At 30.5% G+C, this 26,104-nt stretch overlaps 1 protein-coding gene across 12 annotated transcripts in view; it reads left to right on the plus strand.

Moving 5' to 3' along the window:
* LOC119602889 (disintegrin and metalloproteinase domain-containing protein 9) overlaps positions 1–26,104 on the plus strand; it is a 333,169-nt gene that overhangs the window by 1,239 nt on the left and 305,826 nt on the right. For all 12 annotated transcript variants that reach the window (XR_005231379.1, XR_005231380.1, XM_037954681.1 and 9 more), the window contains exon 2: positions 2,571–4,335. Coding sequence is in view for 10 of the 12 variants with exons in the window: in XM_037954681.1 (XP_037810609.1) it covers positions 4,266–4,335 (70 nt within the window). In the remaining 2 variants the exon portion in view is untranslated. The remainder of the gene's footprint in view (positions 1–2,570; positions 4,336–26,104) is intronic.

Consider the following 26,104-nt stretch of genomic DNA (forward strand, 5'->3'; position numbering starts at 1 on the left):
ATCATAAAAAAGAATTTAATATTCTCTAGAGACTTAAAAGGAAAAAATAAAAACATTTTCTTCAAACTAAAGTGGGAAAAAACAAAAGACAAAAAAATGGAAAATTTTCAACAGTCAACAAAATGTCAATTGAATTAATTGTTTAAGTGTCACAAAATGTAGGTGTTAAAAACTAAAACGTTTTAACTTCGTTTTTTTTCAAGCATTTCTTTATTTGGTATCCTAAGTTTTAAATTATTAAAAAAAGTAGGATAGTCTGCTTTGGTGTGACAGCTGTTATGAATGTGTCCATGTACTATATGTAGATGTCTGTATAAACATATGTATGGGTGTAACTGTTTAAGAAAATGTGTGAAAATTTATTTTAAAAAAGTTCTTCTTTTTTAGACAAATAATTTCATTGCTGAAAATTATGCTCGAAGGTTGAATTTGTAAAATTGTTTAACTATTTTTAACACCTGCTACCATTTTGGGGAATTTAGACATTTTACAATTTATAGAATTTTTTATACAAAATTATGGGTTTTAAATAGTTAAGGGAAAATGACGATAGGTTTTTTTATTTTGAAATATATTATGCCTTATGCAAAAAAGATTATTAAAGTTAACATTGGTTTACTACACAGTTTTTATACCCTATAGTGGGGAGGGTATTATACGTTTGTGCTGATGTTTGTAATGCATTAAAATATTGGTACTACAGTATACCGATCGACTAAGAATCACTTTCTGAGTCGATTAAGACATGTCCGTCCGTCTGTCCGGCTGGTACATACAAACCCCTTTTTTAAAAATATCTTAAACGTCTAAAAATTTACTTATAACTATTAGTATCGCGATGATAATGATAACTAAACTTTATATAAAATTACATCCCTCTTCCCAACTTGACCCTAACTACCATATTTGCCCTAACTCCCATAAAAAACATTTTTTAGAAATTTAGTTTTTCATCAATAAATTGCTTAAATACATCGGAATTAAGGTAAAATTCAACAAATAATTTATGAAAAATAGTTTTTAAAATATACCACATACTTTCCTACTTGTTTCATATAAAAACAACAAACTTCCATTGGTTTTTAAGAAGATTACTTATGGGTGGTGGAATCCACACTGCTATTAACAACCAGAGTGGTGATTTAGATGCTTGAATTACCTCAAGCTTGGAGTCTGGACTAAGTTCAACAAGCTTAGCAAAAGTTTCCAATCATCTGCTAATTCTTAGCCGGAAATGCCAGAGATTTAGGGGTGCAGTTCATTGCCATGTCTTCTTTCATTCGGCTAGTATAGGAAAATCTCGTGAAGAGCTCCGTGGTAACTCCTCCAGGGCGGCTTGGCGAACAAGATTGGCATCCTTCGCGACATGTAGATGACCTTCTTCTGAGAGGCTATATTGGTTCCCCTTAGCCGGATGACTCTGACTTCCTACCCTGAGTAAATATTGATGGTGATATCATGCTCACCACCGCAGGACAGATCCACTTCCCCAAACTTCTGAGTGGCAGAAGATTCTCCAAAGGAGAAGGTCGTCTACATTACAGTCCTTAAAAATCTGCCCCCATACTCCAAGATCCTGGGATGAACGTCAGTGTTATTCCGCCGTCTAACGATAAGTCTGTTTCACCACTTTCCTAACTATACCGGTCCCAGAAAACCGTCGTGTTTCCTTACTTTAGTTCTGTCCGCTTCTCCTACATCATTATATTATTTGGATCATACACACAGTGACGGCGTACGTGTGCTGGTTAACTTTACACGCTTTACACTAAAGCTGAGGGGAGCTGTTAACAGCTAATTTATTTATACACTAATTGGCCATATAGGCCCTCGGCACTACTAACATCCACCTTGACTACGTGATCCAGCAATGGACAATAAGGTATCGTCTTTATCATGATTATAAAGCGAAAATTGCTACAATCATTTCATGGTTGCATGAGAAACCTTTAGTTATAGTCTCCTAGAAATCGAGAACCTACAGCGAGTTGAGTCCAAAGAAGACCAATAAGCTCGCAAAGACCTGACAACTGAGTGTACGTAAGCCTTCACATAGTGACAAGATTCTTACCCAGGCGAAGGAAATAAGTTACTTCCCACTTTGAATACAAATTAAACGTCTCGTATATTTAGCGGAGTTTCTAATATATATAAAACAAAAATGTATGAAATTTTAGATTTCTAACACCTTTAAATCCTGCGAGTTTTTAAGAGACGAATGGACGGACTGACATGACTAGATCAATTAAGGATCTAATAAATATGCAAGTAGATCTGCAACCAAAGCTTCGATATGTTACAAATGAAATGAACAAATCAATATGGGACTTTCGATCGTGCTGGGTTTCTCTATATTTTTCTCTAAAGTAATATATTTCATTTATTCTAGCATTAAAATTTTTGTTTTCTAGGAATCTTAAAGACTTGCCAAAAACAAAATTCCTTTGACATTAATAATTTTTCTCCCTCCATATTGTCTTCAATATGTTGTAAACAACTAATACCTAAGAATTTAACAGAAAACTTAACTAAATAAGAAATTTTTTCTTTATATTTTGTTCCCTTTACAGATTTACTTTAAAACGTTGACAATGATGCTGGGAATGATGTGGCACGTAGTGATGAAACAAAATTTAAAAGTTTCTACAACTATTTACTTTTAAAACAAAAGAACAAAAACTAAAATTACACATAAACATACACCCCCTCTTAGAGTTTTAAAAACCTGCTACACAATTTTACAACTAACTACTACTTACTTCCACTACCACTACTGCTAACACACTCAAACAGACGGAAAGGAAAAGAAGAATTCACCCCTAAAGCCTTAAAGCATAAGTTCGCGCTAAACACTCATACCAACAACTAAAGTTAATGCTACTGCTACTACTACAACTTCAACTACATAAAGGAAACTACCACAGAAGCATAGCAAGCAGCCCAAGAAGCTAAAAAAAACGTGTAAAGAAAAAAAGTGAAAAAATACAAAACGTTTTATGTTTATGATAGAGAGTCATAAGTATTTGTCAGCATGTGCAAAAGTGTATGTGTCTAAGACTGTGAGTTTTTTTGTGACTGAATGACAGAGTGCTGTTGGTTAGAGAGGAAAGGAAACGAAAACAAAAACTTATGGCGCCGTTAAGTAAATAAAAAATGCAACTCTGTATATTACACACATTGATTGCTCCTGCTGTTGTGGTTGTTCTACATCCTGTTCTTGCTATTGTTGTTTTTTCTGATTATTATAGACGGGCTTTAAAGAGTGATTGTTAGAAAGATGTTGACGACAATGACACTGATGAAGGTACTGTTGTTGTTGTTGGTTACAAGTGATAAAATAATTTGACTCTCTATCAAGTGTTTTCTTCTATGTGTGTGTTTGAAAATATCCTAAAGAGACGTGAGCTTATTATTATAAAAAATAACAACTATTAAGAGACAAAAAAACTATTAAAATTATGAACAAATATTTAAACTTATGGCCACTTGTATAAAAATGTTAGTGTATTGTGTCAATTCTCAGACAATGCACTTTAAAAACACAAACAACCATTTAGCTGCTCAACTTATAAAAACATAATAATATTTGAAACTTTCTTCTTAAGAAAACCAAAAAGAAAAACAAATCTTTAAGGCTGCTGCAACACCTTAAATAAAAGTTTTTTTTTAATAGCAAGAGATAAAAAAGAAGAAAAGTAAGAAAACAAAAATTAAAAAAAACCCACCCCTTTCATTAAAATAGCACTTAGTTTTAAAAATTTATAACAAATAAAAAAAAATAAAAGTAAATTAACACTCTACTACTAATACTGCTACTATTACTAATACTACGTCTATAAAAACAAATTTCAACTACTTGCAACAGGACTCTATAACAAAAATAAATTCATTATTTCAACAAAAGAAAAACAACAACCAACAAAAAAAAAAACGTTAGTTGTTAGTGTCTGCTTCCAAAAACCAAAACGTGTTCAAAAAAAAACATCACACCTACTTAGGCAACGGAACTGAAAACCAAGAAAATTAACAAACAACTACCAAAAAATAAAATTTCATCATTACAAATACAACCACCAAAGAATTAAACAAAAAATCAAAAAAAAAAAAAAAATATATAAATTTATTACCAAACTGTGCAAAAGTGTTTCATCAAAATTCATATAGTGAAATAAAAATAAAATAATTCAAATCAAATCGTTTTATACATTGCTCTCTATTGTTGTTGTTGTTGTTTGTTGGAGCTGTGTTATAAATTCAACGTCGCAATGCAAATAACTGTCCCTTTTAGGGCTCTGGTGATTGCCCATTTATTCTACTGTGTAGCACCAGCTGGAGGTAAGTACAATAAATAAATTTTCTTCTTTAGTTTTTTTTTTTTTGCTGTTGTTGTTGAACTTCTTCTCAAAAATAAATAAATTTCAAACCGAATTGTATGTTAGTGTTGGTGGTGAGGGACTAGAATAACTTGATATTTTAATTTATTGATGGCAATTATTGTTTTTTTTTTTTTTTTTTTTTGTAGTCCATTTAATACCCTACAATCTGCTGCAGACTATAGCTAATGAAATTGTAATAATGAAAATTTGTTCTTTGGTAAGGGGAGATTTAAACATTTGTCTAACTTAATTGTTTGATGTAAACAAAATATTTAATACATTAGAAGACCCCCACCATAAATTCAAGTCTATGATGTGATAATACAGCTGTTGAGAGAGCAATTAGTTAGACTTAAGAAGTATTTTGAAATGTATTTTGGAAATTAATAGAAGTATTTTATTTTATAATATTGACAAAACAGCAATAAACCTAAAATAAATTTTTAATTGTATAATAGAGTGTCCCTAGGAACAGCCTTTTTGGGAACCTCATGTAGGAATAACTAACCATCGAAGTGTTTTAAAATACTGAACATGAGAAATTATTTTTATTTTTCTCGTATTTAGTACATTAACACCCATCTTTTGAGAGGTATTCCTATTGTATAAGAAAATTATATTAATTGTACCTTTTAATCCGATTTTTTTAAACTAGAAATTTAACCGCAATGCTCCGTTCTTTCTACTACTCTATTTCTTATCTTTCTAAATCATCCAACCTTACCTACTCTTTAGCAGATGATAGCAACATTTTTCATTATTATTCATTCAATTATAGACCAAGTCCTTGGGAGATTGGGGCAATAAGGCAAAACATGAATGACTCAGTCAAGATCTAGAGGCAATCTTTGAATGAGCTCGTACTAATAGAGTCGATTTCAAAGCACGTAAGTCTCAATTTTGTGTTTTTACGCACAAACGCATGACAAATCATCTTTCTTCATCTAAATTTATAGGTGGTTTAAATATTAAGGAGTCAGAAGTTCTGGGCATGAGAATACAGTGTTATGTTCGCTGGTCTAAACACATATTTCAAGTGTCGAAAGAAGCATTCAAGTGTCTGGGTTTCCTTAAAAGTTGTAAAACATACTTCACTCCCTCTGACCTCCTTATTATATATACCACCGACATGCGATATAAAATGGAATGCAACTCTCATGTTCAAAGTATATTTTGGGGCTACCCTTCTTTTATGTCAAACTTCCAACCCTATCTACTATTTTGAAGATGATAGCAACATTTGTCATTCAATTATAGGCCAAGTCCTTGGGAGATTGGGGCAATGAGGCAAAACATGAATGACTCACTTAATCAAGATCTAGTGGCAATATCTGAAGGGGGTCGTGTTAATAGAGTCGATTTCAACGCACGTAAGACTCAATGCTGTGTTCTAACGCACGACAAATCATCTTGCTTGATCTATATTTATGGGTGGTGTAAGTATTACGGAGTCAGAAGCTCTGGGCATGAGAATACAGTGTTATGTTCGCTGGACTAAACACATATTTCAAGTGTCGAAAGAAGCATTCAAATGTCTAGGTTTCCTTAAAAGTTGTAAAACGTACTGCACTCCCTCTGACCTCCTTACTATCTACACCACCTACATGCGATCTAAAATGGAATGCAACTCTCATATTCCAAGTCTATTTTGGGGGTTACTCGACCACAAACAGGAGAGGCCGAAGCTACTTATCGGTGACAATAGGGTATCCAACTCTATAGATTCACTGGAGCATCGTCGGAGTAATGTGGGTGCGTTACACTGTTCTATAGGCACTATAATGGAATGTGTTTTTATGAAGGGTTGTCAAACTTCCAACCCTTCTTTTATGTCAAACTTCCAACCCTATCTACTCTTTTGAAGATGATAGCAACATTTGTCATTCAATTATAGGCCAAGTCCTTGGGAGATTGGGGCAATGAGGCAAAACATAAATGACTCACTTAATCAAGATCTAGTGGCAATATCTGAATGGGGTCGTGCTAATAGAGTCTATTTCAACGCACGTAAGACTCAATGCTGTGTTCTAACGCACGACAAATCATGTTGCTTCATCTATATTTATGGGTGGTGTAAATATTAAGGAGTCAGAATCTCTTAATGTTCTGGGCATGAGAATACAGTGTGATGTTCGCTGGACTAAACACATATTTCAAGTGTCGAAAGGAGCATCCAGGTGTCTGGGTTTTCTTAAAAGGTGTAAAACATACTTTACTCCCTTTGACCTCCATAATATCCACACCACCTATATCCGATAATGAAATGCAACTCTCATGTATGGGCCGGCGCTTCAAAGTCAATTTTGGGGGCTACTCGACCGCGTACAGGAGAGGGCGAAGCTACTTATCGGTGACAATAGGGTACCCAACTCTATTGATTTACTGGAGAATCGTCGGAGTAATGTGGGGTGCGTTACATTGTTCTATCCATACTATAATGGAATTTGTTCTTATGAAATTAGGGAACTTGTTCCCGAAACCCACATATTCACACGTAACAAACGATATTCAGCAAGAGTACACCCATTTGTGATCGATTGGCCAGTGGATCATACAATGCATTACAGGGGGAATTCGTCCTTTAGTCGCACTGTCCGCAGGTGGAACAAACTTCCCCCAGAAGTCTTTCCTGTCACTTGTTTCACTGGAGCATCGTCGCAATGTGGAGTGCGTAACACTGTTCTATCGATACTATAATGCAATGTGATCTTATGAAATTAGGAAACTTGTTCCCGAATTCACATGTAACACACGACATTCAGCAAGAGCACAACCATTTGTGGGCGATTGGCGAGTAGATCGTATAATGCACTACAGAGAGAATTCGTTCCTTAGTCGTACTGTCCGCATGTGGAACAAACTTCCCCCAGAAGTCTTTCCTGTCACTTGCAATGTAGGTAGGTTTAAATCGAATGTCGAATATCTTAAAAGACTTTATAAAATAAAACTTTTTTTCCGAATCATTATTTAAGATGAAAAATTAATCTATGGCGCTAAGATAATGCTCCATATCGAGAAAGGATCCCATTTTTATTATGAGCTGCTGAGACCTGGCCAGACCATCAAGCCTCTAACGAATGCAATTGATTCGTTCGAAACAAGAATTTGCCGAAAAACTTCCAGTATATGTGGACAGACATGAAAGCGTTATATTCCATCATGATTCCACTTGGCAGCATGTTTCAATATCTGTTGAAAACTAGTAAGAGAGAAGTGATTGGAATATTTTGTTATCTCCTGTATAGGGTTCATTTCAGGATAGGAAGTCGGTTTGTTCGTTCTTGGCCTTAAGAAATGAACTATTCATTAAATCCAGAATCCATATATTTCCAGAAATATGGAAAAAGGTCTAAGCTAACCATAAATTTGTCTTTACAAATTAAAAGAAAACCCTCAAATTTCCACTCCAATCATTTTCTACAATCAAATCATATTGTAAAAATAATATTGATATAAATTAAGACCTAAATATTTCACAATAACTGCTCAACCACTATTAAGCAATTTTTTATTACCCCTTCAAGCATTTTAAAAATTTAACTCCATTTTTAAAAAAGAATGAACAAAAAACTCTAAAGTTGTATGGCAGAGGTTGTCTTTTTCAATATATTTACTTTTTCAGTATTGATTTATTATCGAATACTCGTACCTATTTTATACATATATGACTATAGCAATACCAAGAATAAAACTTCTCTACTTTTCTACTATACAGCCCCCACACAAACACTTAAACATTCTTAACCAATACATATACTTTCAAACTACAAACTACAACAGTTTATAGATGACACAATTTATTGTAGTGTTTTAGCCTTTAAATAAATGTTGCTGAAGCACCTTTTCATATACGAGAGAGTTTAATGGCATATTTTATGCTCATATGAAGTAAAATAAAACAGAAACTATAGATGGTTGAAAAGGAGACAAAAAAAATCTTGCTTATAATATTTATTTTCAATATATAGCAAAGGTGCTGTCTAGAGTTGCTTGCTTCTGCATACAAACTGCTATTGCTGCTGCTTTTAGGTTATAAATTTACTTTTTTGTTCTATGTTGCACTATCAGCTGTATTTAACATCAGGTTACGTGTTTTCTTTTTCTTTTTTTTTCCGTTGTTGGTTGTATTTATAGTGATCATAATATTTAATAAGTACACACAAACACACATGCCGATATAAAAATATTTTCCAGCAAGTTTTCGATTTAATGTATCCTACAGGATTTTGTTTTTTATAATCCAGAGAAAAAGTTATACTGCATAACCAAGAAATCTAAATTGAAGTTCTCCTTGCAGCTTCACATCATTGATGGCTTGTTTAAAACATCCCTATAAAACTGCAGGGTTATATGTTCATCTGTATTTGGATATTTTTTTATCAGACATTGGCTACTACTTCATTTTATTTTATGATTATTTTTATATTTTTATAACTTATGGCTTTATTAAAATTGAAATCAATATAGGTAGTATTAAACAAACAACAAACCAAAAAATGGAAGTCTTTAAAGATTTCCACTACATAAATGTTAAATTTTAAAGCCTCAGACATACATATATTTCTTCTTTTAGCACCTTAGTTTTCCTGTTTTTAATAGTTCTCAAAAATATAAATAAAAAGGAGCACATGTGTTTCTTTCAGTGTATGGAGTTTTTCTTTCTTTCTTTTCTTTCCATCAAATGTTTGCTCTACATTCCTTTTTTTATTATTTAATTTTTCATTTTAACAGCAGAAAAAACTATATATTTTTTCTTCATAACTTGCAACAAAATGTAAATTTCATTTAACGTCCTTCGTGGCATCAGCTAGGAGATTCACATACTTTCAAGCACGCGTGTGTTTGTATGCGAACATGCAGCACAGCATAGAATGCATCATAAATATAGAGAATATGCAATTAAATACATGCATAAATATGTACATATATTTACATAAATGCCTTTACACTAAGAGAAAAATAATGTTAAAATTTCAATTAAACAAAAAACAAATACCTTTCTTCAAAAACAGTGTTTAGAATTATAAATTTGCAGATTCATATGTGAAACTATTCTAAACTGTCTGTTCGCATTTGGGTTTTCAACAATAAAATATTAGCGTCTTTGGTTTAGAAATGTCCTTGAAAATGAGCAATTACAATATATGTTTTATTTTTGGCAATGCACAGCAATCCTTAATCATATTTCAGTATTTAAAACAAATTTTTAAATATTTTTAAAAACAAAACAAGTAATAAAGTATAGTTGGGTGTGGCCGACCATACCCTACACCAGTTATGAATATTAAATGTGATTTATTTTTCATAATAAAGCATTTATCTTGAATATTAACTTGATTCCGATTTATTTAAGCAATTTATTGACGAAAAACAAATTTTCTAAAAGAGGCTTTATATGGGGGATAGAATAAAAAGTGGACCGATCCCGATAAAATGGGCTGGATATATTTGCCTGTGTTAAATTTCATTGCAATAACAGTGTTAATAAATGAATTGCGTATATTCAAGTCACTTTCTTTAAGGTGGGTTTAGTACTAATATTTGAATGCGTTACAAACATCAGCACAAACGCATAATACCCTTCCCACTTTAGTCGTGTAGGGTATAATAAAGTCTTTATTTCAAGTGGAAAGTTTTACATTGTGAAATTGCAGTGCTTTTATTAGCAACACCTATACGTATACGTGTTAATTATTTATTGACAATAAAAATATTAAGTATACGCCTAATTTACAGAAGCACTTATGTACGTAAAAAATCGAATATTTTTAAGTTTTTTCGGATTTTGATTTTGAGATGAAGTTTTATATGTTTACAACTTTTGTTTTTTATGACAAAAGCTACAACTTTACCTCAGAGAGTAAATCAAAATTCCGAACGGTAGGCAAGATATGAGCCTAAGGAACTGATCCGAGGCCTTAAATCTTAGAGAGTCCAAGTAAAGGGCATGGCTTTGGAAAAAGTGGAAGACACGAGCCTTTAAGTGAGCCCTCAAATATCAGTAACAAATGCCCTTACTTTGAGTATCTTAGTGGAATCAGTAAACACTTTAAATAGGTCTCGCCTTTAAGAAAATTTCAATTTAATATTACTGCAAGTAATACGTGTTTTCTCTACCTTAAAGTAATTGCAATAAAAACTTTTCTCGCAGTACAAATACAAATATTCTAGAAATAAAAAAAGAACCTGACAACATATCATCATTCCCATCAAACAACCAACAAGCAAAGCCAAATATACTGATATACATGTAAACAGTGGCTCATCCCCATTGAAACCTACATGAACACACACGCAGGGACAGGAATAACCAAGAACAACCTTAAGGCAGCTGATGTAACAACCGAAAGCAACAGTGCATAATCTAGCATGTATGCAAACAGGCGCTCCCTCACAAACACAGACAAACAGAACACCCGGCTTAACTACTAAAACACAGGGTTTATATAAATAACTACATATGTATGTGTATGTGTGTAAGTTATGGACACATATGCATTTATGCACGTTTGCTGCATGTTCTAAGAGTGGGTGTTTTTGTGTGAGTTTAATTTTTTTTTCTTGGTGCAACTGCATACAGCTTTAACAGCAACATCAAATTGATGAAAAGGCAAGTGTTGGTACGGTTGTCATCACGAACCAAAAAAAATGTCCACGAGCTAGTTTTGTTTCTTCTCTCTTTTGGTTTTTGTTCTTCTTAACAAAAATATAAAAAAAATTTAAAACTAAAATGCTTTATGTATACATATAAATGGGTGTATGTGAGTACTAGTTATATCAAAGAAATATACCAAACGCTAACAATGATTAAAAGAAGACAAAAAAATGTATAACTATCTGTCTGTCTCTCTGTCAGTCTATTTGTTTGCCAGTAAATATATGAATTCATCACACATTTGCTAAAGTATGAAAAAAAAAAACAAACCTGACAACTGTCTGAAATTCTATGGTATTTCAAAATGTCTTTTGTTGATGTGTTAAAAAGTCTATGCGAGCCATGAAATGGGTATATGTGTCAGCCCAGTTAGCTAGTCATATTCTGACAGTCATATAGTTTAAAAAACCTTAATGCGAACAGAATCTAATGTAGGATTCTTAAATGGTTGGTTGGTTAGAAGCCTGTAAATATGCAGTGTTATGCTTATACGTAAGCTTTTATACATATGCATAGTATTATATGCAATGTAACGTGTTCCACAAATTATCAACTACAATGCGTATGTGTTAAAGTACGAGGGTTACTAATGAAATATTTGTAAACTGCAGAAACTAATATATATTCCTTTTTAATTCAAATATCGATATTATTTAACAAATATGTATTATTTTACTTTATTAACATAGATTTCTTAATAATGGAGTTTTAGTTTTTTGATACACCCCTCGTAATAATTGCAGTATCATCAGCATTTAACACAATTCACTTTTAGCATCAAATATGACATTTGTCTTAAGTCAGCAAAAGGAAAAAAAAACGTATAATGAGAATAATGTTGTAACAAAAATGAAAAGTTACTTGTGTATATTAAGTTTATGATAGTGAAAATTTAAATATAATATAAAATCGAAAAGTTCATATTAATGACCCTCCTACATATCAATATTTGTCCAATGTCAGTCTGTCTGTCCTGTGGGCTAGGAGAAAACATCGGTGATGTTGTCTATTTGCAACAGCAAATAAACTTTATATAGGAGAATATTTCAGCCCTTAGGCTCTTTACTTTTGTACCCTTTTGTGTTTTATACAGACAGAAGGACGGACATGGCTAGTATCTTATAAATGCCATAATATGAACTTTTGTGAGTCGACATGATTTTTGACATTTATAACAAAAAGCCAGTAACTTTGGCTGATCTGAAAAGAAGAAAATTCTTGATACATTAGAAAAAAATCGGACAGAGAACTCATCTTTCACTCTCTGCTTATACCTACTAAGTAGGGTTCTATAGTTGAAACGAAAAGTCGACTTTTCGACTTTTCGACTTTTTGCATTTAGTTAAAAGTCGACTTTTCGACCTTTCGACTTTTTCCATTTTATGAAAAGTCGAATTTTTGACTTTTCGACCTTTTTCATTTATTTAAAAGTCGACTTTTAGACTTTTCGACTTTTAGTATTTTATAAATGGTCGACTTATCGACTTTTTCCGACTTTTCGACTTTTTCCGACCTTTTTCGACTTTTCGACTTTTTCCGACTTTTTTCGACTTTTTCCGACTTTTTTCGACTTTTCGACTTTTTTCGACCTTTTTCGACTTTTTTCGACTTTTTTCAACTTTTCGACTTTTTCCGATTTTTCGACTTTTCGATTTTTTACGACTATTTGACTATTTTCGACTTTTTTTTCGACTTTTTTCGACTATTTTTTACTTTTTTCGAGTTTTTCCGACTATTTTAGAGTTTTTGACCTCTTTTCCACTTTTTTAAAATTTTCGACTATTTTCTACTTTTCGACTTTTTTCGACTTTTTTTGACTTTTCGACTTTTCGACTTTTTCCGACTTTTCGACTTTTTCCGACTTTTCGACTTTTTTCGACTTTTCGACTTTTTTCGACTTTCTTCGACTTTTTTCGACTTATCGACTTTTTTCGACTTTTCGACTTTTTTCGACTTTTCGACTTTTTTCGACTTTCCGACTTTTCGACTTTTTTCGACTTTTATTTACAAAGTCGACTTTTCGACTTTTTCATAGACGATAGTCGAGTTATCGACTTTTTTGGAACAAAATAGTCGACTTCGACTTTTCGACTTTTTTCGACAAAAAGTCGATTGTTCGATTATTCGAAAGTCGATTTATAGAACCCTACTACTAAGAGTTAAGTAAGTCAAAATTTTTATATGGGAAATAAATTGCTAAAACAATTAATTTAAGACATTTCGCTTTAAATCTAAATAAAATGTCAATGTTATACTTTAACAACCCCTTCCTGTCGCTCCAATTTTTTTCATCTGACATTTATGGGTTAAATCGCTGAGCAAACTTGTTTTAATGTCAGACGACACTCTAGTGTTTGTTATCAAAGCACGTTCGTTATTCTATTTTATATTTTTTGGTTGTTGTCTCTAGTTTTTTTTTCCTCATCCAAAATATATATATTTTTTTGTTATTTTGTCACATTTGAGGAATACAACCAGGATTTGTTAGACGATCACATGCAGAAACATCTTCACATATTTAGCTACAACCATAAAACCATAATACAACGAACCAACACATACAAACATAATCGTGTAAACCAATATAACGACCCAGCGGTTTTGAAAGGGGTCAATGCATTCATTATTTTAAAAATTATAACATAAAGTAATTCATTTCAGGGTCAATTACTTGTAATGTGTCATTAGGCAATAATCAATTACAGTTATTTCTAATTGCAACTGAAGTTTTGCCAATTACAATTACTTGTAATGTATGTAATGCCCAATAACCAAATTCAATTACTTGTAATTAAGGTTTTACTAATTAAAATTGTTTGTAGGTATAAGGGGAAAAAATTACAATTACAAGTAATTGTAATTAGAAAAAATTCAATTACAAGTAATTTTTAAGCTTAAAGCTTCAGTTACGATTAAAAAAAATTGTAATTGGTAAAGCTTCAATCGTTATTGTAATTTAAAATGTAATCATTAACCCTAAAGCCCCAAATGAAGAAAAAGTTGAACATTATTACCAACAAATTATGTCAATAAAAACTTTAGTGTGACTTATTGAAATCACTTTAAATCAGTACTTTGAAAAGCAGTTAATTCACTTACACAAAGTAAACTGCCCAAGAGCTAATTGTTCATTTCAAATCAAGTAGAAAAATTAAGTTCAAGACACCAAGCTGTTAATGTATAAAATTTTACAGTTTCGGGTCAAACACCCCAAACTGCCGGGAACATTCAAACATGCATTAGAGTGCTAAGCGACATTTACAACCACAACTACGACGCCTGACTATCACACACGCTGACGATGTCATGTACATTTGAAATATTTTTTCGAGATTGTAAAATCTCATTCGTGCTATAAAAATATTTTTATTACAGTTTCGCTCCTCTAACAGACAATTTTCGACGTCTTTTCCACCCGTTTTGGACATAAGAGTTGTTAAAACAATGTAGAAAGATTCATACATACATATGTAAGTATTTTAATACATAATTTAGTTAAAGATTTTTTGGGGGACAAAACTAAAGAACTTAAACATATTTAAACGAAAGTTATTTAGAGCAAATGTGTTAGTCAGTAAGCATAGATTTTGTTAGGCCTATGTTTTTTTTTTGTAGACCTAAAGTAGTCAATTATTTCGTCCAGCCATTGTACAAATTTTCAAATATCTTCAACAAATTTAGAAAACTTTTTAAATAATTTAGAAGAATTTAGATTAATAATACTATAAGGCACAATTTCACAAGTCCAAGGTGGCAATTTGAATACATATGTATTTTCAATATTTATAATTTTATTTTCAATTACTTTTAAAAAAATGCGATAACAATAGTTAGGCTTTTTTGACTCCATGCAATTCCTAAAGTCCTGTTACTCTTCCCAGAAGTTTTTGGACACTATTTGATTGTATCGAATTTTTATGTATTTCTTTATTGTCTATTACGATACAAAAACAAATGCACCAGTTGTAGTGAAAACTTACTAGAGTTTCTGGTAAGAATCGAACACAAGACCCCTACACTGATAGACTATCATAAATGGAAATTTCAAATTCATATATTTTTTATAAATTAGAGAAAGTCTGTCTTCACTTTAATGTCTTTAAGAAAACAGTAGAGAAGACATTTCAAAGTTTTTGTTTTTCTTTAACATACCTTGGAATGAAAGTAATAGAAGTAATCTATTTTAAACCATTGCCAACTAAATATGTATTAATATTTCTATAGTATAATTTGACTTTCTAACTACCGGGTCCTTTCTATTACAAACAACAACTAAAACTTTCAATGTTAATTTCAGCTTTTTTGAGATTATACATTTTTTATAAGCATTACATATGTATGAAAGTATCATCAACAATAACGACAATAATAATAACAACATCAGCTAAAAAACTATATGGCCTGATTAACTTTTATTTTTATTTATTTTTTCTATTATTTAATAAATTTATATAAAACTTTGAATATGAATAATAAATGTTTTTGTTAAAAAAAAAAAATACATAGTTTTGTTTTTTTTTACGAGTTGTTGTTTGTTGCTTAGTATTTATACAACATGAAGTTGAAAACTTTTGTTTTCATTATTAGTATGTATTCGTTTTTTATACGGTAGGCATGAAATGGGGTGTATACTATTAAGGCAAACTGGTTTGAGTAACAGTTTGCGAAAAAAGGTCAAACTAAAAAATCTTCCTTGTTTGCTAAAGTTTCTTAGTCTTCTGATGTTCCTAGTTTTGATTAAATTAAATATGATTCATTCAACAATTAAACATCCCCAACTGTTTGGAAATTTAAACTTATAGAAAAACTTAGAAAAATACTTTCCGTTCATGTTCACTTACTAGATTAGATTGAGAAAAGGGTCTAGCAGATAGACTATAGACTGACTATAACGAGACGATAACTATACTAGAGACTAGCTATAGACTAGAATACTACTATAGACTAGACTATAGACTAGACTATAGACTAGACTATAGACTAGACTATAGACTAGACTATAGACAGACTATAGACCTAACTAGAGACTAACTATAGACTACTATAGATAGACTAGACTATAGACTAGACTATAGACTAGACTATAGACTAGACTATAGACTAGACTATAGACTAGACTATAGACTAGACTAGATAGACTATAGACTAGACTATAGACTAGACTATAGACTAGACTATAGACTAGACTATAGACTAGACTATAGACTAGACTATAGACTAGACTATAGACTAGACTATAGACTAGACTATAGACTAGACTATAGACTAGACTATAGACTAGACTATAGACTAGACTATAGACTAGACTATAGACTAGACTATAGACTAGACTATAGACTAGACTATAGACTAGACTATAGACTAGACTATAGACTAGACTATAGACTAGACTATAGACTAGACTATAGACTAGACTATAGACTAGACTATAGACTAGACTATAGACTAGACTATAGACTAGACTATAGACTAGACTATAGACTAGACTATAGACTAGACTATAGACTAGACTATAGACTAGACTATAGACTAGACTATAGACTAGACTATAGACTAGACTATAGACTAGACTATAGACTAGACTATAGACTAGACTATAGACTAGACTATAGACTAGACTATAGACTAGACTATAGACTAGACTATAGACTAGACTATAGACTAGACTATAGACTAGACTATAGACTAGACTATAGACTAGACTATAGACTAGACTATAGACTAGACTATAGACTAGACTATAGACTAGACTATAGACTATAGACTAGACTATAGACTAGACTAGACTAGACTATAGACTAGACTATAGACTAGACTATAGACTAGACTAGACTAGACTATAGACTAGACTATAGACTAGACTATAGACTAGACTATAGACTAGACTATAGACTAGACTATAGACTAGACTATAGACTAGACTATAGACTAGATAGACTATAGACTAGACTATAGACTAGACTATAGACTAGACTATAGACTAGACTATAGACTAGACTATAGACTAGACTATAGACTAGACTATAGACTAGACTATAGACTAGACTATAGACTAGACTATAGACGAGACTATAGACTAGACTATAGACTAGACTATAGACTAGACTATAGACTAGACTATAGACTAGACTATAGACTAGACTATAGACTAGACTATAGACTAGACTATAGACTAGACTATAGACTAGACTAGACTAGACTATAGACTAGACTATAGACTAGACTATAGACTAGACTATAGACTAGACTATAGACTAGACTATAGACTAGACTATAGACTAGACTATAGACTAGACTATAGACTAGACTATAGACTAGACTATAGACTAGACTATAGACTAGACTATAGACTAGACTATAGACTAGACTATAGACTAGACTATAGACTAGACTATAGACTAGACTATAGACTAGACTATAGACTAGACTATAGACTAGACTATAGACTAGACTATAGACTAGACTATAGACTAGACTATAGACTAGACTAGACTAGACTATAGACTAGACTGTAGACTAGACTATAGACAAGACTATAGACTAGACTATAGACTAGACTTCTTCTTCTTCTTTCAATAGGGGTACAGACAATAAATCTTAGTTGCCTATCTCTGATTTATACTAAATGTCTCTATATGATTGTATAAATGTAAATATACATATGTATGTATTTATGTACATATGCATATATATTAATATGTGTATATATACATCTAAACTTAGTTATATACATGGATGTAAACGGAATTAAATTTCGTGGCTAATTAATGGCCAAGGCCTCGAAAAATAAAATTCAGTCAAAAATCATTTCACTAAGCTAAAGGTTATACGTACAAACAATACAAAAGCATGTTTAGAAATGGAAATATTTAAAACATGTAGATATAATCATACGTATGTATGTATTTATGTGATGGATGCATTGTAATTTTATGTAATATTGTGGCATTCATACTTAGATGGATAGCTGGATGAATAGCTGCCTAGTTGAATGTGGTTAAGCAGCAGCAGCGGCAGCAGCTAATTTTTTTGCTATATTTTTTTTTTTTTTTTCTTTCTTTCTAAATGAATGAATAAAATGCTGTATGCTAAATAAATGTAGGGATGAGTGAATAAATTTGTGCGAATAAATATTTTATGTGGAACTAGAAGATTGTATGGCATGTAGGTTTGGCTGCTGGGTTTCTAGTTGGTTGGGCTGATTGTGTAAATGAATAATTTTTTTTTTATTTTTTGTTTTTAGTTTGTTGCATAGTTATTTGCAAATAAAATACTAAAATCAAATTAAAACTAGCGACTAATATAATTAACATATTCCAGCAATGAATGCAAAATTTGTTAGAATAGAAAACAACTCGTATACCCTTCAAATGCATAATTTTCTGGTTTTTTCTCTTTTTTTTAATTGCTCTATGTAAGTGTAATCTCATGAAAATTTTAAAGTATATTGTAACTAGTTTTTTTTTTCCACGAATTTAATTAATAGTCTGTGAAAGTCATTTAGTTAAGGCAAATTTACAAATGTGTTGTTAAATTCAATTTAGTGAAATTTAAATGTAATTTGAATAGATTTTAGAATGTATTACTATTTTTTTATTTAGTTGTTGACTTTGTGAACTTTTAAAAGCTATCGATCATTTGTTTAATGTAATTTATTAAAAGAAATGAAAGTCTCTGCTACAAAAGCCGTGATCTCGGTATATATGTATGTAGTATACAAAATGGACCGATTTAAATCAGTTTTTAATGGATTCAGATTGTCATACTTTAAGATAGTTAAACATATTTTGTTTGAAGTTTTAGTACATTATCCATACGTGCTCAAAAACGTAACAGGTTCACATCCCTGATAGATTACACAAATATAGTCATAATTGACTTGATTTATTAAGAATATATGTAGTTCGTAGCATAATATTTTTATCGAGTATGTTAAAATTAATTTATATTACTTTATTTATTGTTGTTGTTTTATTTATAGTAATTTTTGTAATTTAATTTCTTCTTTAAATTTATTTCTGCATAAAAAGCATCATAATTTATTGTGCTGTGTATTTTTTTGTCATTAATTTATTGTAGATACGATGGTGGGATTTAAATTTAATTTCCGCTTAAAACAGACAATAAATACAATTGAATAAAGTTGTAAATTTAATAATACTTGTGCATATTTGTGGGATATACATACATACATAAATGCATACAGTTGCTTTAATAAACATTTTCATATAAAATGTAAAGATAAGCAAACTCAAAAAAAATTTACTTAATTTTAAATATTTGAATAAAATATAAATGGCATTGATTGGTTTTTCGGGAACGAACTCTGCCCATATAATGGACTAAAGTTAAGGGTTACTATTATAACTGAGATAAAACATTAAATATATATAAAAGTATTAGATGAGCAGTTTCGATCATATTGATTCCCTAGTGGGTAATTCTAAAAGTTTTGCCTTATTTTGTTCTACACTGTTATCATCTCTCTCTTTCTCTACTTTATGAAAAACTAATCAGGTGTTATATGTAAATATGTACAAAAAATATTTTTTTTTGTCCCAAAAAACCAATTAAAATTTATATGCTTTTGAAAAACAAAACATAATAAACTTTACTAAAGGTCAAATTGAAATTTAGTTTTTTTCCAAAAATATTTGTTTTTCCATTATCTATTTTAAAATCTAAATTAAATACAATACTTCACAATAAAAGTAAATAGATATAAATACATATTAATATAAGGTTTGGGAGAAGTTGAATTTGTATTTAGAATTTTTTGATTTTTTGTTTGGCTATTTGGTCAGAGATCACTTTCAAATGAAAATAGTTTTTTATACTCTACACCACTATAGTGGGAAGGGTATTATGCGTTTGTACTGATGTTTGTAACACCCAAAAATATTGGTCCTATATCTATCTTAAAGTATATCAATCGGCTCAGAATCACTATCTGATTTGATTAAGTTTTGTCTGTCCGTCTGTCTGTCTGTTCTTGTGTATGTCCAAGTAAACCTTGTGCGCACACTACATGTCGCAATTTTAAAGATAATTTGATAAAATTTGGTACATCCACTTTAAAGTATATCAATCGGCTCAGAATCACTTTCTGAGTTGATTAAGTTTTGTATGTCCGTCTTTCTGTCTGTCTGTCTGTACGTTCTTCTGTATGTTCATGTAAACCTTGTGCTCACGCTACAGGTCGCAATTTTAAAGATAATTTGATGAAATTTGGTACATCCACATTTGGCTCAAGGTCGAACGCTATTGAAAATGGTTTAAATCGGTCCATTATTTCGCCTAGCCCCCATACAACCGTACCGTAAATGTTGTCTATATAAGTGTAAATTTTCATAATGATCGGGCCTCATTTGATCCTAGCCCCCATACAAAGTCTCTTCAGAATCCCTCTTTCAGAAAATCACTTTGTTTGGCAACAAATTGTTAAAAAATTTCGGAGTCAAGGCAGAATATTTTATTATTAGAAAAAAAATCCCAAATTTTTAAAATACTCGGGCTTGGCCTAACATATGATACCCTACATTCTTACTTTTTTTTAAATAACAGAACGTGGGACTATAACATCCGAATTTTCATCTGGTATTGTTGTTTTTCGGAACGCATAACATACAAAATATTTTTACTTTTAATCTTCGTCCTTATAATATATTTATGTATATTTGCAATATATGTATATATTTTTTAACAACAATCTATAACTAACAAATAAAGTTGTTGTTATAGATGTGTACATATTTTTTAGAAAAACAAAATTGTATCTGTTCCATATATTTTTTTTTTTTATTTTTAGTTTGTTATTTTCTAAGTAAACAACATGAACTGACATGCAATAAATTCTATTCATTTTTATCCCAAAAAATAAGTTGAGAGCAAAATAAAAAAAAATCTCACAAAACAACCGAAAACAAGACAATAAATAAATAAAATAATGCTTTACAATCAGTAGAAAATAAAAAAAAAAAGAATTTTTTATAAGATAAAGTAAAACGGAAAAAAGGAATGTATAGCCAACCAATAAAAATTTTACAAGTAAAATTTGAGAAAATCTTAAGGAAAAACCAAACAACGGCCACATTTAAAAGCTAACTAATGTTTAATACTTATAAACTAAACTTAACTGCTATTGTTAAGAAAACAACAAATCCTCTAAGAAAATGGACACAACAATATAAACTCCGCCTGCTTTCACTGTCACTCACTCATTCTATCCCCCCCTATAAAAAAATGCTATGTAACGGAAAGTACTTTATAAAATACAACGCTTACCACTAAATTTTTGCCATATCCTGTGTTTTCTATTGGACTTCTACTGTAAAAATGAAAATAAAACCAGTACAATGTTTAAAAAAATAATAAAATATTATTTTTGAACACTTTTGGTCTCGCAGGAAAGTTAAGTAAATAACTGGGTTTGTTAGAGTGTTGGATAAAAAAGTATTTTTTCTTTTTTTTGTAAAAATAGTTGAACAGCTTGGGTTTTCTTTGATTTATAACATCGATTTCCTATCAAATGTATTTATACATATTTACTTGTTTTGTTTTCTATATGAAAAAGAAAAGAAAAAAACTTTTTAACACAAAACAATAAACAACAAACAACTCAAAATGTTACAAGATGAAAATGGTTGAAGCAAAATAAGTCTGTAAAGAATTATTAAAAAAGAAAATTATATATAGACAAGTAAAGAAATTATAGTGTCGGTCAAGACCAAATGCTAAAATGATTCACCCTCCTAGAAATATTGTTAAGAAAAACGGTTTTAACTTGTCTGAAAGTAATGAAGTAATAAAAGGAATCCAATTATCTGACTGTTAGGAAATTATAAAAGAAATGTTGCAAGTTAATGTTAAATATTATAAGATTTGTTTAATGTTTCATATAAATTGAATGTCGTGTAGAATTAAGTAAGTGGAATAGGTGATATTTTCCATATATATATTTTGAAGATCTACTCTCTTATTTTCTATGGAGAAGATTTTCTATAAGATGTTCTATAGCACAATATTTCTGCAAAGATCTATAAAATAGAGCTTCTGTAAGAACTTTTTCTATTAAATAGACAAAATTCTGTTCAAGAACCTATTCTCATTATACCCTACACTACTATAATGGGAACCCTTACCTTACGTATAACTTAAACCACTATAGTGGGCGTTTGTGCTGATGTTTGTAACGCATTAAAATATTAGTACTATACCCACCTTAAAGTATACCGATCGACTCAGAATTAATTTCTGAGTCGATGTCCGTCCGACCATATTGTGTCCATGTAAACGTTGTTATCAAAGTACAGGTCGCAATTTTCAATATAATTTAACGAAATTTGGAATACACGTTTGTTTTGACCCAAGCCTATTGAAAATGGTTAAAATCGGTCCATTATTTCACTTAGCCCCCATACAACTGAACCCCTCGAAAAGGGCTTTTGAGCTCATAATTATGTATAATATAAATGTATCTCGCACAACTAAGTTTTATACTAGCCTTGATGACCTTGTTGAACTTCGAAATAATCGGACTTCATTTGACCCTAGCCCCTACACAAAACCCCGTTCAGAAAGTGACTTGAATTCATTTATTAACACTTTTATTGTAATGAAATTTAACACAGACAAATATTATATAAATACAAATCTATCCTGGCCATTTTATCGGGATCGGTCCACATTTGCTCCTAACCCCCATATAAATCCTCTTTTAGAAAATTAGTTTTTCGTCAATAAATTGCTAAAATAAATCGAAATCAAGTTAATATTCAAGATAAATACTTTATTATGAAAAATAAATCACGTTTAATATTCATAACTGTAGGGCATCATATGGTCGGCCACGCCTGACTATGCTTTCTTACTTGTTTAGAATATAGTCACAGCAAGATCACACTCTATTCAGCATAATCTGTAAAATCATATTCTATTGAATAAAATCTCTGAAAGATAGTTCTCTTTAAAATATAGCTTCTGTAACTTTCCATTCTATGGAATCGATTTTCTGAGAGATTTTCTTTTGTAGAGCAATCTGTATGATCTTGTTCGAAATTATAGAGTATTTTCAAAATCATATTCTATAGAATAGAGTTTCTGTAAGATCCTATGCCATGGAACTGAACATCTGTTAGATTATTTTTATAGAACAAAGCATCTATCAAATCCTTTTGAATGTAGTCTCTACATGATCATCCTAACTCAAGAGCATTGAGTCATTCTGAGAACTTTTTTAAAGAATAGAATCTCTGTTAGATCATATTTTATAGAACAGAGTCTTCTCAAGATCAGATTCTCTACAATATTCTTTCCTACAGAATAGAACCCTCGTAAGATCCTATAGAATATAGTTTCTAACAGACCATCTTCTTTGAAGTCTTTGTAAGAACTATTGTTTCTTTAACCATGACAAGGAGTTGCAGAGACTCGAAGCAACATTTTTTGTTTAAAACCAGGCTTCTTATTGAGATGCAGTTTGAAAATAATTTTTTTAAAAAGCTATTTTTTAAGTAAATATGATTATAATATTTCCTAAATCTATTTAACTTTTCTAAAACAATCAAGCCGATCAAAAACTTAATTTTAAACCACGATTAAGCACTTTATGGTATTAATGTCAGACCTTAAGCCCATATTTTAGATATTAATATAAAATGTATACAATAAAACTTTGCACGACTTTCATAAAACAAAAATAATAAGAGACGCAATAAAAGTAACAAAACAAACTGGTAATAGTAAAAACAGGAAAATAATAATGGTGGCAAAATAGAAAACAAAAAAAAAATAATGGGGAAAAACAAATCAACTTTTTGTTTTCCTAAAAATAAAGAAACAACTTCATCTTTTAGTTATTACAAACACTTTGCAAAATACACATATTTACTTATGGATGTTCAGTTAGAACCCGGCAGTTAGGAGAGGCCTTTACTCATTAAGAAATAATGCTGATGAAAGAGACTTATTTGAACAAGGACTTACTTGAGCCTGATTAGATATGCAAAATTAAATTTCCTCACTTCCGGTTGTTTGTATAACGACTTTCTAAGGCAGAGTACTGACAAAACGACGCGAGAACAGAGACTCCTTATAAAACTATTGGGTTTTATATCCTTTACATAAATAGTACACACACAACTCTTTCTTGTATTTTCTCTCTTTTTTTCTCGTTTTACAACAATAACTATCACAACTACTTTCTTAGATTTTTTTTCCAACAATAACAATCCCTAGTAACTGCTTTTCTTAGCAAATCTTAAAACTACAACAAACAAAAACAAGAAACATACACTGAAAGCGATAGAAAAAACTTTTCTTATAAACAAACAACATGCGATGTAACAATAAAACAATAATAACAACTACAACAATAACTATAAAAATAGTACTCTGCCACATTTATAGAGTATTTTTCGTTTATATATCAACGTCCTTTAAGGATTTTTTTTAGCAGGCTGCCTGTATTTTCGCCATTTTTTATTGAAAAATTCAAAACAATCAGCGAAAAAAAAGTTTTCTGTTACTTTGTCTGTTGTTTTGTGAGAGAGAGTGTATATTAAAAATAAATTTTTAAATGTGTTTGTGTGTGTGTATGTATACATACATATGAGCATCTTTTTAGTGTTTTAAAAGATATAGCATAAATCTTTGTTTTAGGACTATAAAACAAAAAATTTCAAAATAACAACAATAACTACAAAATATTTAGTCCATTTTAAAACAATTGCAAAGAAACTAGAAAAGATTTTACTGTTGAAAGGAATAGTTTTATGCTTTTAAGTTTTTATAGTTTTTGTTTTAGTGTTTTTTTTTTTTACAAAACAATAAAAAAGTCTCACAACTTTTTAAAGCTAAAGTGATAAAAGTAGAAAAACAAGTTGTGGGATGTTATTATAGGGGCTATTAATATGTAATAAATAAAATAGATATTTGTTTAGAATTTTCTCTTTTTAAGCAGTTTTTAAGTGTGTAGTTTTGATGAATTAGCGATTTCTTTATAACTTTTATTACATAATATTCAACAGAAATCATATTGGGGAAATTTATTAACACCAAGCAACCAATAATTTTCAATTATAGGAAGTCTTTTGATTTAAAAAAATTCTTAATTGATTTACAAACATTTCTTAAAAATTCATATGAAATTGTTTTGAAGGACATGCTTTAAAATACTATATTATTAAAATTAAAATATGTATGTTTTTCACTCTTTTTTGTTTCCGTAAATGTTTAATTCATTATTGTTCAGTGGCCTTTACACAAAAAAAATCCCAAATGGGCATGAGCTGCAATTTTTGTATATATGTATATGTATGTGTGTGTAGGCCTAGGAAAATGTTACTCGCTTTAAGTTTTTCACTCTAAAATTAATTTGTAACATAATTTCGCTGTGCATTAAGAAGAACGAGAAAAAGGAAACAACAGTGAAATAGTAAAATATTGTGTAATTCTTATGTTTTTGTGATTTGTAATAAAACAAAAACAACAACAACAGATTTTTTTATTTTTAAACTTAAACGTACATATGCCTACATAGAAAACAAAAAGCAGCTATAGCAAAAATTTATGAAAAAATAAAAAGCTCAGAAAGAAAGAATAAAATAAAATAAAAAAGTGTATACATAGCATAGGCAACATGGTTGTATGCAAATGTTTATTATTGTAAGCTTGAGGCATATTCACTGGTTTCATACACTTCATGCATATTCGTTTTTAGTAGTTTTGTTGTTGTTGTTCTTGTTGCTGTTTTAGTTCTACAGCACAGAAAAAAAGAGGGCCAAGGCAGTTTTCATAGCTATTTTTTTATTTATTTATATTATGACTTTTTTGTAGCTTTGTTGTTGTTGTATTCTTGTTGTTGCAACATACATACATATACTTACAAAACGCTAAAGAGTAGATTGGATTGCATTTCAGCTCGACTCGACTCGGTACGTATGAAAAAAAAAATATGAACAAGTAGTAAAACATAATTTTTACATTGCAGCCAGCAGAAATTCTTCATTTCAGTATGAGTGGTGTGTTGTCGTTGCTTACAACATCCCTTTTTTCCACTTGGTTGCATAAAATA

Source organism: Lucilia sericata, unplaced genomic scaffold (genome assembly GCF_015586225.1).
Source record: "Lucilia sericata isolate MDLA Ls3-8-SP2 unplaced genomic scaffold, ASM1558622v1 Contig000260F_arrow, whole genome shotgun sequence".
Classification (NCBI taxonomy): Eukaryota; Metazoa; Arthropoda; class Insecta; order Diptera; family Calliphoridae; genus Lucilia; species Lucilia sericata.